The 13,678-nt window shown below is 39.4% G+C and overlaps 1 protein-coding gene across 1 annotated transcript in view; it reads left to right on the top strand.

Annotated features, from left to right (window-relative positions):
* Positions 1 to 13,678, top strand: part of CNTNAP2 (contactin associated protein 2) — a 2,786,505-nt gene that overhangs the window by 1,406,322 nt on the left and 1,366,505 nt on the right. Inside the window, exon 8 of the mRNA XM_073630449.1 lies at positions 6,361 to 6,625. Coding sequence (XP_073486550.1) covers positions 6,361 to 6,625 — 265 coding nt within the window. The remainder of the gene's footprint in view (positions 1 to 6,360; positions 6,626 to 13,678) is intronic.

The following is a 13,678-nucleotide window of genomic DNA, read 5'->3' as shown; positions in this document are numbered from 1 at the left end:
GGACAGTGAATTTCGGCCTTGCTGCTCTCCAGGATGGGATTATCCTAATGGTAAATGACAAGAAAAAAAGAGAGAGCGCACCGGCCTAGTGCATTATCCTTGAGATAAATTTATTTAAAAACAGGATTAAAATCTACTCACAAAGGTAGGAAGAAAAAAAAAAAGAAGGCTCTGATGAAGAAGGGACACCTTCGAAATGCGTTGGCCAGCAGCCTTTCGTACGTCCTCTTCCTAGGACCTGGAAACTGCTACCAGTGGACCAATCGCCTAGTGACTGTATACAGTGCAATGTAAGATATAGCTATATTTAAAGTGTATGTATATCCAAAACTGTTTTTCTGGTTATTTTTTGTTATTCTTTTTATAAAGATGCTACAGGAATTGAGAGGAAATCTGCCAAAAGTAGAGAGAATTCCAACCTTAAACAGTTCTTACAGGAAGCTTTGTCCCCATTAGAAGAATTAAGGTGGCACTAACAGCAAAACTTAAAGTATAACTAAAGGGAAAAATCTGGAGATAGAACAAAGGCGCCTCTCTAAGTGCAGTAAATCACATAATCTTTTAATAAAAGCTGAAAACACGGTACTCACAAAGGTACACTGGTAACAGGCACAAGGGAAAGTACCGCCGGATATCCTGGAAGTGAATCAAATCCGTGTGCTGGATGACGGCTGTGTCCGGAAAGCAGGCTGTGTTGATGGTTGCTGACACTTCCTGTAGTTGGAACGCACGCTGACAACCAGGGGGATGAGGTCACTTCTGGAAACTAGAGCCAGTAGGCGACGCGTTTGCGGAGCTACACTCCTTCTTCAGGCCTAACGTGGGCTGTGATAGGACTAGGCTTATACAGCTGGTGGGCAGCGCTGATAGGTCATGATGACGCTCAGCTCATTGGACAACAAAGCGGTCACTCATGGCGTACCATTGACATTTTAAAACAATGACTGTCGCATACATCAAGTACCAGAATTAAAATCATTAAGAACAAATAAATAGTACAAAATTCATTAGTTGCAAAAAATATTTGATAAGAACAATTAGAAGACCAACTAGAGAGCACTCTGAGAACACTTGTGATACACATTGCAATATGTGCGAGGGGGGTCATATTATATAATAATTTTAATTTTAATTTAAGACATTATTTTAAAGAAAGGGGAAAGGAGTGAGGGGTGGGGGGGAGGAAAGGCCAAAATCGTGCTGGTATAAATGGTAAGAAAAAGGGCAAAAAACTAAAACTTTTTTGCATATAAATCATTTTATGGATATGAATAAATAAATTAATGAAATAAATTCATAAATAAATTCATTCATAAATAAATAAATCTATAAACAAATTTACTAGAAGCTCACAGCCCTGTACTTTAGCACTGTGCGGGTGGGAATCTGATGAAAAAAGGGGGTGGTGGGGGAGGGGGTTAAAAATAGAAAATTGCGAAGTTGCTAGGAAAACTGATTCACAAGTGTTAACTGCAAATGACATAGCTTGCTCATGACAACAAAGAAGAAGACCATGGGGATCTTATGAAAAATTAAAAATTAATATGTGTGATAATGTAAAAATGTAGACTGGAGGAGAAAAAGCGAGGTGACAAAAGAACACATATAGAGACAAACAGTCAAATTAGACTACTAACCTCTATTTCCTCGTTGAAGCCTCCGGGGGCAAGGAAGTCCAAGGTGTAAATCCAATAGGTATCCCTCTGACAGAGGTGTTTAAAATGCTCTGCCAGTGGGAACGCAGCAGAAATGGACTCTATAATCCAGACCCTGAGGCCCGACAAGGAATGGTCATGTTTTTGAAGGAAGTGAAGGGGAACACTATGCGTGTCGTCTCCTGCCTCTACGAGATGACGGTGCTCCCCAAACCTCTTTCTCAAGGTACGTATGGTTCTGCCCACATAGTGCAAACCACACGGGCAGATCAAACAATAGATTACAAACTCGGTGGAACAGTTAAAAAAATTACTAATCTGGTATGTTTTGCCTTTGTTGGTAAATTCTTTTTGACCATGATTGACATGTTTGCACGTCAAGCATAGTTTTTTGCGACACTGATACATCCCAACAAGGGGGATGAGACATGGAAATGTGATTTTTGGTCCCTGTTGGGATTTGTATTTGCTGGGTGCTACCAGATTTTTAATATTTCTTGTTTTCTTGTACATAGATTTGGGTTTTGATGTACTAATGGATTTCAACCGTGGGACTTGGAGTAAAATGGTCCAATGTTTAATCAAGATGCGTTCCATTGCTTTATGTTGGGTGTGGAAAAAAACATAACAGGTTGTTCCGTGGACTGGTCGGTGTCTCTAGATGATGTAGGATGCTCAGACAAATAGAATTCAAAAGCTTTGTCAATGAGTTTAGGTGGAAATGCTTTTTCAATGATCTTTTGTTTTAAAAGGGACCCTTCTGTGATATAATCTGACAAAATATAACAAATAATTATGTGCTGCCCAAAAGTATAAGCAGCTAACACGGCCAGTAGGATATGTGCATAAATCAGAGAACAAAATAAGTGTAGCGCTAATATGACAATAAGATGATCATGGGAGACCATTATATCCTCAAATTGACACACCTAAAGAAGAAGGGGACAACAAAAAATTACATCCAAAAAAATAAAGTCCTCAGTGAGTATGTGACTCATACACAATAATAACAGTCCTCAGTGAGTATGTGACTCGTACAAAATAGTGACAGTCCTCAATATAAGTGTGACTTCATAGGTATATCAGTGTGCACGTGACATCTGGAATGAAAGGAACACCATCACCGACAATAGGGAGGCTTACCAGAACGTTTGGACCCAAAAAAACATACGTTCAATTGGGTCAAACAAGCTTGAGTGATAAACGGCTGATGAAATTCAGTGGAAGTTATAGAAGGATCCTAAGATGATCTGTAGACCGGTATGTCCCTCAGGGGTGATGCCCACAGTGGAAGGTGGTTATATCAGATAAGAAAGAACAAGGAAAGGCCACATAGTGTAACTCCATATAAATTTGTGTACCGAATTTATTTTAAAAAGAGGAAATACACTCACATGAAAAATGCATAAAAACAGCGCTGTGTAAGTAAAATGGCAGCAGTGGGGTCCTACCCAACGCGTTTCGTCTCCTTGGACAGACAATGTGGACTGTGGGCATCACCTCCGAGGGACATACCAGTCTACAGATCATCTTAGGATCTGTTCCGGTAAGCCTCCCTATTGTCAGTGGTGGTAGTGTTCCTTTCATTCCAGATGTCACGTGCACACTGATATAGCTATAAAGTCACACTTCTATTGAGGACTGTCACTATTTTGTACGAGTCACATACTCACTGAGGACTTTATTTTTTTGGATGTACTTTTTTGTTGTCCCCTTCTTTTTTAGGTGTGTCGATTTGAGGATGTAATGGTCTTCCATGATCATCTTACTTGTCATATTAGCCCTACACTTATTTTGTTCTGTGATATAATCTGATTCTCTAGTACAATTCCTTGTTACAGTGTTTCAAGAAATCAAGAAAGAGGGGCTCTGGGCCATCCCAAATGACAATAATATTATCAATATACCTCCCATACAACACTATATGGGAGGCACAGGGATTATTGAGCCAGATGTAGTTGGCTTCCCAGAGCCCCATGGTCAGATTAGTGTAGCTGGTCGCAAAATTTGCCCCCATAGCTTTACCCTTTACTTGGAGATAAAATTCTCCATCGAACTCAAAATAGTTATGGGTCAGGCAGAATTCCGTGGCTTTATGTTACACCTTGGACTCCCTTGCCCCCGGAGGCTTGAACGAGGAAATAGAGGTTAGTAGTCTAATTTGACTGCTTGTCTCTATATGTGTTCTTTTGTCACCTCGCTTTTTCTCCTCCAGTCTACATTTTTACATTATCCCATATATTAATTTTTCATAAGATCCCCATGGCCTTCTTTGTTATGATGAGCAAGCTATGTCATTTGCAGTTAACACTTGTGAATCACAGTTTTCCTAGCAACTTCGCAATTTTCTATACCCAACATAAAGCAATGGAACGCATCTTGAATAAACATTGGATCATTCTACTCCAAGACCCACAGTTGAAATCTATTATTACATCAAAACCCAAATTTACTTACAGGAAAACAAGAAGTATTAAAAATCTGGTAGCACCCAGCACATACGAATCCCAACAGGGACCAAAAATTGCTTTTCCATGCCTAATCCCCCTTGTTGGGATGTATCAGTGTCACAAAAAACTATACTTGACGTGCAAACACGTCAATCATGGTCAAAAAGAGTTTACCAACAAAGGCAAAACATACCAGATTAGTAATTTTTTTAACTGTTCCACCGAGTTTGTAATCTATTGTTTGATCTGCCCGTGTGGTTTGCACTACATGGGCAGAACCATACGTACCTTGAGAAAGAGGTTTGGGGAGCACCGCCATCTCGTAGAGGCAGGAGACGACACGCATAGTGTTCCCCTTCATTTCCTCTGAAAACATGACCATTCCTCGTTGGGCCTCAGGGTCTGGATTATAGAGTCCATTTCTGCTGCGTTCCCACTGGCAGAGTGTTTTAAATGCCTCTGTCAGAGGGAGACGTATTGGATTTACACCTTGGACTCCCTTGCCCCCAGAGGCTTCAACGAGGAAATAGAGGTTAGTAGTCTAATTTGACTGTTTGTCTCTATATGTGTTCTTTTGTCACCTCACTTTTTCTCCTCCAGTCTACATTTTTACATTATCACATATATTCATTTTTCATAAGATCCCCATGGTCTTCTTCTCTGTTGTCATGAGCAAGCTATGTCATTTGCAGTTAACACTTGTGAATCACAGTTTTCCTAGCAACTTTGCAATTTTCTATTTTTAACCCCCCTCCTTTTCTTGTAACTTAGTTTTTATACCCACTGATCCTGCCATTATTTTTCAACTTCCATTAATAGACCAACCTGTGCAGCAAAATTTGAAGACAGATGATTGAGACAAACCATTTAACAATGACAGATTTGTATACAATAGTCAGCTTTTATTCATCAGTTTAAACATTTATCACAAAAGGAACCAAACTGTTGCTGCAACTGCTAAAATGCATTGGTTGGAGTCAGGCTTTCATTTGTTAGTAACTTATGTAACATCTAGCTAACTCTACTAGTCCATCTAACACAACCCTCCACAGACACTGCTGCTATCCAATTGTGTCTCTGTTGGTCTTCTATAGCTAGACAAGCCACCCTAAGAAGTGTGTTAATGGCCAAATCACTAGGTGAAAATAATGGCCAAATCACTAGGAAGAAAAGACTAAAAACAGAAAACTCTTGCAGCCATGACATCTAAGGATTGATAAACTGTATTATGTGAAATGTTTGTTTTGGGTTTAGCTACACTTTAATTCCACCTCTTGCCTTCATGACAACTCCAAATTTTAGACACAAAAGCCGTTCAGCTGGCTTCTGTAAAAGAGGTATGCCTGAAAAAGGTCTGCCGGTCAACTCCCGTTCAGCAAGAGCTCTTGGCTAAGAGCACTGACTGGAGTATTCGGCCTGGGGAGGGACCTCCCCCTGTCAGAACAAAATAGAACAGCAGAGAAGATCGTTGTACTAACGTCAGATAGTCAGTACAGTGACTCCTCCTGAGCTGTCAGGTTTTTTTTTCATTCAGCCCTGCAGGGTTGAACGAAAAAAAATACTATTGTGTACGAGGGTTTATACTTGAAATGGGGCTACACATATACAGCTGATAAATACAGATACTTGAAATTCTTTAAAGGTGGCTTTGTGTGAACTGGATGCCTGTACGCATTTCTTAGGGTCTAAAGCAGTGATGCCGAACCTTGGCACCCCAGATGTTTTGGAACTACATTTCCCATGATGCTCATGCACTCTAGTGTAGATGAGCACCATGGGAAATGTAGTTCCAAAACATCTGGGGTTGCCAAGGTTCGCCATCACTGGTCTAAAGCCTGCTTCCTCAGGAGACAAGTGGGACAGATACAATGTGCAGAGTATACCCAGATTCAGGCTGGACACCAAAATTGGATGGGGATTGTGGCAGTGGCAGTGGGTTCCCATGTGCAAGTGGAGGGACTACTCTAGAGGAACAGCATGATTTCCCTAACCAGGGAACACACAAGGGATCAGACAATTAGTATTTACATCACTGTCTGCCTGTGGATATTTAGAAAAGTCTGTGGATTATAACATAGGAAACAAGAGAGAGAAAACATTCACAAAGTATAAATAATTTTATTAAACCTTATTCGTATCGAAACCTGGTAGACTTTACTACTAGACTCTACTTTATCATCTTCAGAGCCTTTTTGTTATGTTAACAAAAACTTTAAAATGTTAGCATGGTGTAATCTTTTCTCCTTTTATTGTAGGATAATTTAAGTTTTACCTGCGTTGAATCACATGCGGTCCCTGTCTTCTTTAATGCGACTAGTTACCTGGAAGTGCTTGGACGGGCAGCTGAGGATGTTTTTTCTGTGAATTTTCACTTTCGCACCTGGAATTTAAATGGACTTCTTCTCTTCACCACATTTGCTGATGAGGTTGGAAGTGTGGAAATAGACTTAACAGATGGCAAAGTCAGCGTCCATATCAATATGACAAAGTCCAAAACCAAACGTATTGATATTTCTTCAGGTAGGATGCTAGCTGCAAACTTCAGATAATGCTCTGAGTTCATTAATCTTTTATTCATATGATAAATGTAACTTCTGTTCCTGGATTACATTGTTATACAATGAATGATGTCTTTTCAAAGTCACAAGGAGAGGAAATATGAACTATTATGGTTATGTCAAGAAGTTTATGTTTTATATACTGTTCAAGAAATATATGTTTATACAGTATTTTGTACTGAAACATTTAGCTTGCCATATTTGACCTACTAAAAACGCTAGATACCTGGCTAGCTTTTGCTTTACTACTTGTCACTGGCTTATAAAAGGCATGCAGACGAGAAAGTAAGAGGGATTTAAGAACTTGCCTTTTGAGGGGGAGATGTAAGCAAAAGAGGTCTATATAATTGTCTCATTGCAAGCCTTCTTTGAAAATGAAATCCAAGAGAACGGATAAATATCTAATAGCTTTCTTAACTGCAACAGAACCCAAATTTGATCAATGTTCTGGCAGGTCTCAGCCTGTTTTTTTCTTAAGAAAGGTGAGTTGCACCCCACCAAAACATTGATCAAAAGTACATATAAGCTGCAGTCCAAAACTCCTGCAACTTCCGTGAAGCGTTTCACCACTGCCAGGCTGTTTAAATTCTTTTATTCATTTTAGCACATTACATCGCCATAAAATACACCATAAAATACGAAAGACATTTAAATCTCAAACACAGCATGACATACATACAATAACAAACATATATACAAGGTGCATCTCCTAGAACCTCATAGTAACAACCATATATATCAAAATTCTTCCCTGTAGAGGAGGCGAAAGGAAAAATGAGAGGTGGAGACACCCCACATCTAACTGCAAAAAAAAACTCCCCCAGGAGAAGTCTAAATGTTGCCAGGCGGCCATACCTAACCAATACCTTTGCTGCAGTCAACAAAAAAGGAATAATAGACATTTTGTATTTTTTCCTTGTTTCATTTGTAGCATGAAATAAGCATTGCCAGGGATCATGCCCAATTTTGGAAATTGCTTATCATCTTAATTATGTTTAAAACCTTCTCCCAGTATAGCTGAATCCTTGGGCAATGCCACCAGATGTGGACATGTGGGCATGCATTCCCTCACCCTCACAGTCTCTCCAACACTCAGATGACAGTGCTGAATTGATCTTGTGTAGTTTGGATGGAACATAATACCACCTAGTCAGCAGTTTATAGTTAATTTCTTTTATCCTCATGTCTATTGAGGTTGAATGTACATAATCTATAACTTTACACTTTAGTGCTTCAGGAATATGTAGGTTCAATTCATGCCCCCATCCATTCAAGAGACACAAGTGCGTGGGGTCCAGGAGAGAAATCAGCATCTTATAAAAATTTGAGATGCCATGTCTATTTATCCCCCCTGGTCTATAAGTCTCTCCAATAGAGTGAGATCACAAGTTGAATGGAGAGGTTTTGGCAGAGAGTCCACGAAATGCTGGAGTTGCTGAAATCTCCAAGCATCCCGTGGTGAAGAGTCGTGCCTACTTCTTAGTTCTGACAATAAAAAGAGGACATTCCCATTCAAAACATCCCTTAAAGGGGTTGTAAACCCTTATGTTTTTTCACCTTAATGCATCCTATGCATTAAGGTGAAAAAACACCTGGCAGTGACCGGCCCCCCAGCCCCCCTGTTTTACTTACCTGAGCCCCGTATTTCCTTCTGCATATCTTTTCAATTCCGTTAGAATGTTAGGCAGAGTCTGTCTTGGATTAGATACATAGAACAAAACTTAATCTGAGAATGCAGTTACCTTATGTTATTGCCCAGCTATTTCTATACCCTGTATATCTTGATTTGCCCGGATCATTGCTAGGAGGGGTTCTAGAGATAGCACGATAGCACAGATAACAAGGGAGAGAGTGTGCATCCCTGTCATGTTCCATTATAAAGAGCAAATGGTCCCCTTTACTTGAATTTGAGCAGCTGGTCTGGAGTATATTGCCTCTCCATTTATACATACGTGGGCCCAACCCAAGATGTCGTAAGATTGAAAGCATATAATCCCAGTCCACTCTGTCAAAAAGCCTTCCCCTATCCTTGTCAACAAGCCAGCAATGGTGAAAAGCATTAAAGAAAAGTAGTTTTGGGTGGAGACGTTAATGTATGCAGTTTTCTATTTTTTGACATATTAAATACAGAAGAGTTATGTTTTTGAGTGTGGCTTATATTTACTTTTCACTGAGAGTAGAGACAGGTTTCGGTAGCCGTCACCTGGGTCATCCATGTGGTTTGAAAGGAGCAAGTCTGGAATGGAGCCATGGGTTTGAGTATGTTCCACCAAATCATTAGCCATAATTAATACCTTATTGAATCTTTCTCCTCTTGCAAGTCGGGATGAGCTTAAGGTTTTGGACTGAACCTTGATTGTTTGGATGTTCAGATCAATACCCAAACATGTATCTGTTTGGTGCAAAAGCTTCTAATATTCTGATACATTTGATATTATATATGACAGCTTTCTACTGTTGATAGTTGTTAAGATAGTTGCACCACCAAGTCCTTAATAACCAGGGACATCATCCGGAAATGATTAATGGAAAGAAAATGCCTTTTCTGCATTTTTACTTCTATTGGCTACAATATAGTTGGGCTGTCTTCTACTCCCTGAGCACCAATATCAGGGTGTATTCTTCCTCTTACTTTCCACCAATGTAGGTGGGCATGGTTTTACCCACTGACCACAAATATAAAGGGACATTTTTCCACTTTTCGGCCACAAATGTAAGGGGACATTCTTTATTCCACTGACCAGCAATGTAAGGGAACAGTCTTCCATACTATTAAACACCAACATAGGGGCATGCTTGCCTTATTTATTCTTTAATTTTAATGGGCATTAGTCTCTAAGAGGTCATTAAAACCAAATTAGTCATGATAAAAAATATATATATATTGTATATTGTAACTCAGGACCTGTGCCATATGACTGTGGTAATTAGGGTGTTGTTTAATGGCATTTTTTCTTCTTTTCTGTGTTGTAAGAGGGCTCCTTAAAATGTTTTGGTATAGAGCCCTGTGATTTCTAGTTACACCATTAATTGTTTCTGTTTTTCAATGCTTGGTGAACTTTGGTGCATATTTCTAGGTTTCTATAAGGTAACATGAGCTGCATTTTATGTAGTAGTCATAAAAAGCAGGCTGCCATATGCAGCCTGCAGCATTTAAAGTGTTACTAAACCCACAACAGTAAAATCAGTCTGTATATGTAGTAAAGCATGCTTCTTGCCGTGGAACCTAAGGGGTAAATCCCCTGCATTGTGTAAAAAGCCTGTTTGAACCTATATGCACAGATCCTTCCTTTTGTGCAGTGCCCCAAAACATGTTGGGACAGGACAGAGTAAATTGAGTCAGGCTGTACCTGCACAGTTCAGTGTGTATTGCTAGATAGTTTTTTTTGGGGGGGGATAGTGCATGTGATCAGCACAGGGCCAATCAGCCCTGTCCAGACAGAGGGTCAGGGGTCCTGCATCCTGATAGGACAGCCAGTGCAGTATGAGAACTCCTCCTACCAGCTTTAACCAGGCACTGATAGAAGTCAAAAGACTGCTTTACATTAAAAAAAATGATTGCATGTCCATGTTCTGTGTACTGTGGGAGACCAGATATAGTGAATGCAGTGTTTAGTAACACTTTAATGCTGCAGAGAGAACTCATAATTAGTAATGTAACTGGTGGAAAGGCTGGTCACATGACCTTGAAATGGAAGATTCACATCCCTGCTCTTTCCCACTTAGTCCTTAATTTGGATAATAATCTGCTGGCTTTGTGGTCCTGAATCCCACAGAGCACAGAAGATATTTTGTAATGCATATTGCTGTTCTTTATAAATAATTTTTAAAGCAGCAGTATGACTGACTGTAGTAAAGCCATGTTGCTGCTTTTTTAACTATGGTCCTGGAAATCTACAATTGTATAAATACAAGTCTTCAGCAAAACATACCAGAAACTGTATATAATGCATAAATAAACATAATATCCTAAACCTCTTAGTGAATATTTAGGGATATCTATAAATAAGCAAATGCGTAAAAAAAATCATAAGAGTGTTTATGGAAATATGTATGTGAAAAACAGTGATTTTCCTGTATTATCTCATGTATTTAAAGTACATATTTGCTCAGTTCTAGTTTTTAAATTAATCTATTCGCTTCCGAACAAAGCTAACCCATGGGCTCTACAAAGGTTTTGTTGTGCAAATCAGAAAGGTAGATTTGCAGCTCTGCTTTACTTAGATGACACAATTTTATGGGCCTTTAGCTCTTTCTCATGAAATTTTCTCAAATCTGGAATTGAATTTCCTTTGCCTTGAGCTTCTTTTTCTCCTCTTAGTTAACATCTCATTGTTAATCCTGTGGCTCAAGGCCCTGTCTTTCTATATGTCCTGTCAACTGCAAGCATATTAGAAATGTGAGATATGGATATCTTTTTGTCACATAAATCTGCATCAGATAAATCTACCTGCTGCCACAAGGCAGCAAAGAGCCCTTGGGAAACTTTCTTGAGTGTCATATTGTCATAGGCAAATCAGTTTTCGTACATATCATAGCTTGGGTGAAGGTAAAGTCTCAAAGAAATAAACTAAATACATAATGAAAATACTAAAACATATTTATTTCAGCTTTACAGGAAAACAATTTTCAATAAATTACATTTTTTTTTCAATTCAGTTATGCTGAGTTCACCTTTATTGTAATTTTGCTTATAACCCCCTTGTTAGCTTATAACCCCCTTCCCTGGCAGCACATACTCACCTTTACTTTGCTCCCCCAACTTGTAGGAATGGGAAATGTCTCCCCATACCAAATTACACTACTTAACCAATCACCAAGCACCAGCAATATCACATGGGAATAAAGGGAGTATGTTATTTGCTCCTTCATACCCAAAGTACTGCATTTCTTCTTGGCTCCTAGAGGCTGAATGGAGCAATGGGGGAGTGGGGAAATGTGAGTATGTGCTACTGGGGAGGAAAGCATTAAAGTAACACCCTGCTTTAATTTGCAACAGATTACTTGGAAAGCTACCATATAGTTCACAGTTATATAACAAAAAATATCATGGCTGTGACTTGCTCATCCTCTTGTCACAATGCATGTCTCCCTGACAGATTTGGTCAGCAATACAGGCATACCCCACTTTTAAGTACACCATGGGCTTTTGTTTACTAAAGCTGGAAATTGCAAAATCAGGCTCACTCAGGCTCAAGCTGGGGTTAGAAGATCATTGTTTTCTATGCAGAAGGGAGCCTGATTTTGCACTTTCCAGCTTTAGTAAATAAATCCCATTGTGTACTTAAAAGTGGGGTATGCCTGTACAATAGACTTTCTGTGATTTCAAACACCTGATTTTTTTCAAATTAATTATTAATTATATCATTTTGACATAAAGCAGGTCTACATATTTCAGTATGTGTGTGTGTGTGTGGGGGGGGGTTTCTTAGAGTACATTTTACGTAACTGCATCATAATACCGATATACATGGGTTGGCCTAACAGCTGGTTTACTTTAACTACTTCCTGAGCATGCTGTAGCCGAAAGACAGCTACAGCTCTGTTCTCTTGTTCTGAACTGTGCCCCCGTGCACCCTGGGGCACACTTCCAGCATGCTCTGTGATCATGGTAAAGGGCCAATCCCAGCATGGGCATTCCTTTCCTCATGCTCTGTCACAGCGTGAGGAGAGCTGGTAACCGGCAAGTGTTACAGGGGACATTTACACAGATAATTAGGGCACTGATCATCAGTGCCCGAATTATTGGTGTATCCTCATCAGTGCCAATCAGTGCTGCCTATCAGTGCCACCTATCAATATCTCCTCATCAGTGCTCCCTATCAGTGCCACCTATCAGTGCTGCCTATCAGTGCCTCCTCATCAGTGCCGCCTATCAGTGCCCATCAGTTCCACCTATCAGTGCCCATCAGTGCTGCCTATCAGTGCCTATCAGTGCTTATCAGTGCCACCTATCAGTGCTCATCAGTGCCCCATATCAGTGCAGCCTCATCAGTGCCTCCTCATCAGTGCCATTTATTTGCAAAATTGTATAACAGAAACTAAGAAAAACTTTTTTTTTTTTAATCTCCCTCTCATTGACACATAAAGCAAGTAGTCCAACTAATAAATTGTTATCTCTTTGTTAAAACAGACAGTGTTCAAAACTAGTTACAGCTGATAATGAAGATCTGCCTACACAGTACACACAGGCTTGATTATGGCAAACATAGCTGCCCAGCTTGTTGTAAAAATGACACTATTAAGAACTACCTGAACCTGATGTACTCGTCAGTAAAGTTACCAAAAGAGGAATAATAAATCTGATGCAAAACATTTTAAAGGGTCATAGCACCAGAAACATGTCAGAAGAGACTTATTGAATTCCCCGCTAAACTTATGGAAGATTTTTACTGAAATAAACAGTTTGGTGACATTGGGGGTTATTTACTAAAACAGGAGTGTGTAAATTCTGGTGCAACTCTGGATAGAAACCAATCAGCTTCCATGTTTTAATTGAACAAGCTGAAGTTAGAAGCTGATTGGCTACCATGCACAGCTGCACCGGATTCTGAGCACACCAGCATTAGTAAATCTCCCCATGGTCTTCTTAACATTGGAGTGAACCTAGTGACTAGTAGTCTGTCATATTTCATATATCCAGCCTTCAAAGATTTCAGAACTAATGACTTTAAGCAGAATAGCTTTTAGCAATGTAGTAATTTTGCATTTTTCGACAATGCAGTTGCTGAATATTTCCTTTTTTATTCAAAAATGCATTTTATTTTTAATATGCCTAAAGACATCCTATTCTTAAATAGCACTTTGCACAATTTGCAGAAAAAAACTGTAACAGTTTGCAGGCTTTTGGAAAATGCTTTTCCTCTCTGCACATTTGTTCCTTCGACAATGCAAAACGTTTCCAAATTCTTTCTGCAAGAAAATGGTTTGAATTTGCCAATTTTTTGTAGTACTCTGCTAGTCTTATATTATGTTTCTGTTGCAGTATACAATTACAGTTTTTTCTACTGTCTTA

The sequence above is a fragment of the Aquarana catesbeiana genome, linkage group LG05 (assembly GCF_042186555.1).
Source record: "Aquarana catesbeiana isolate 2022-GZ linkage group LG05, ASM4218655v1, whole genome shotgun sequence".
Lineage (NCBI taxonomy): Eukaryota > Metazoa > Chordata > Amphibia > Anura > Ranidae > Aquarana > Aquarana catesbeiana.
This window is presented reverse-complemented; position numbering and strand designations above follow the sequence as displayed.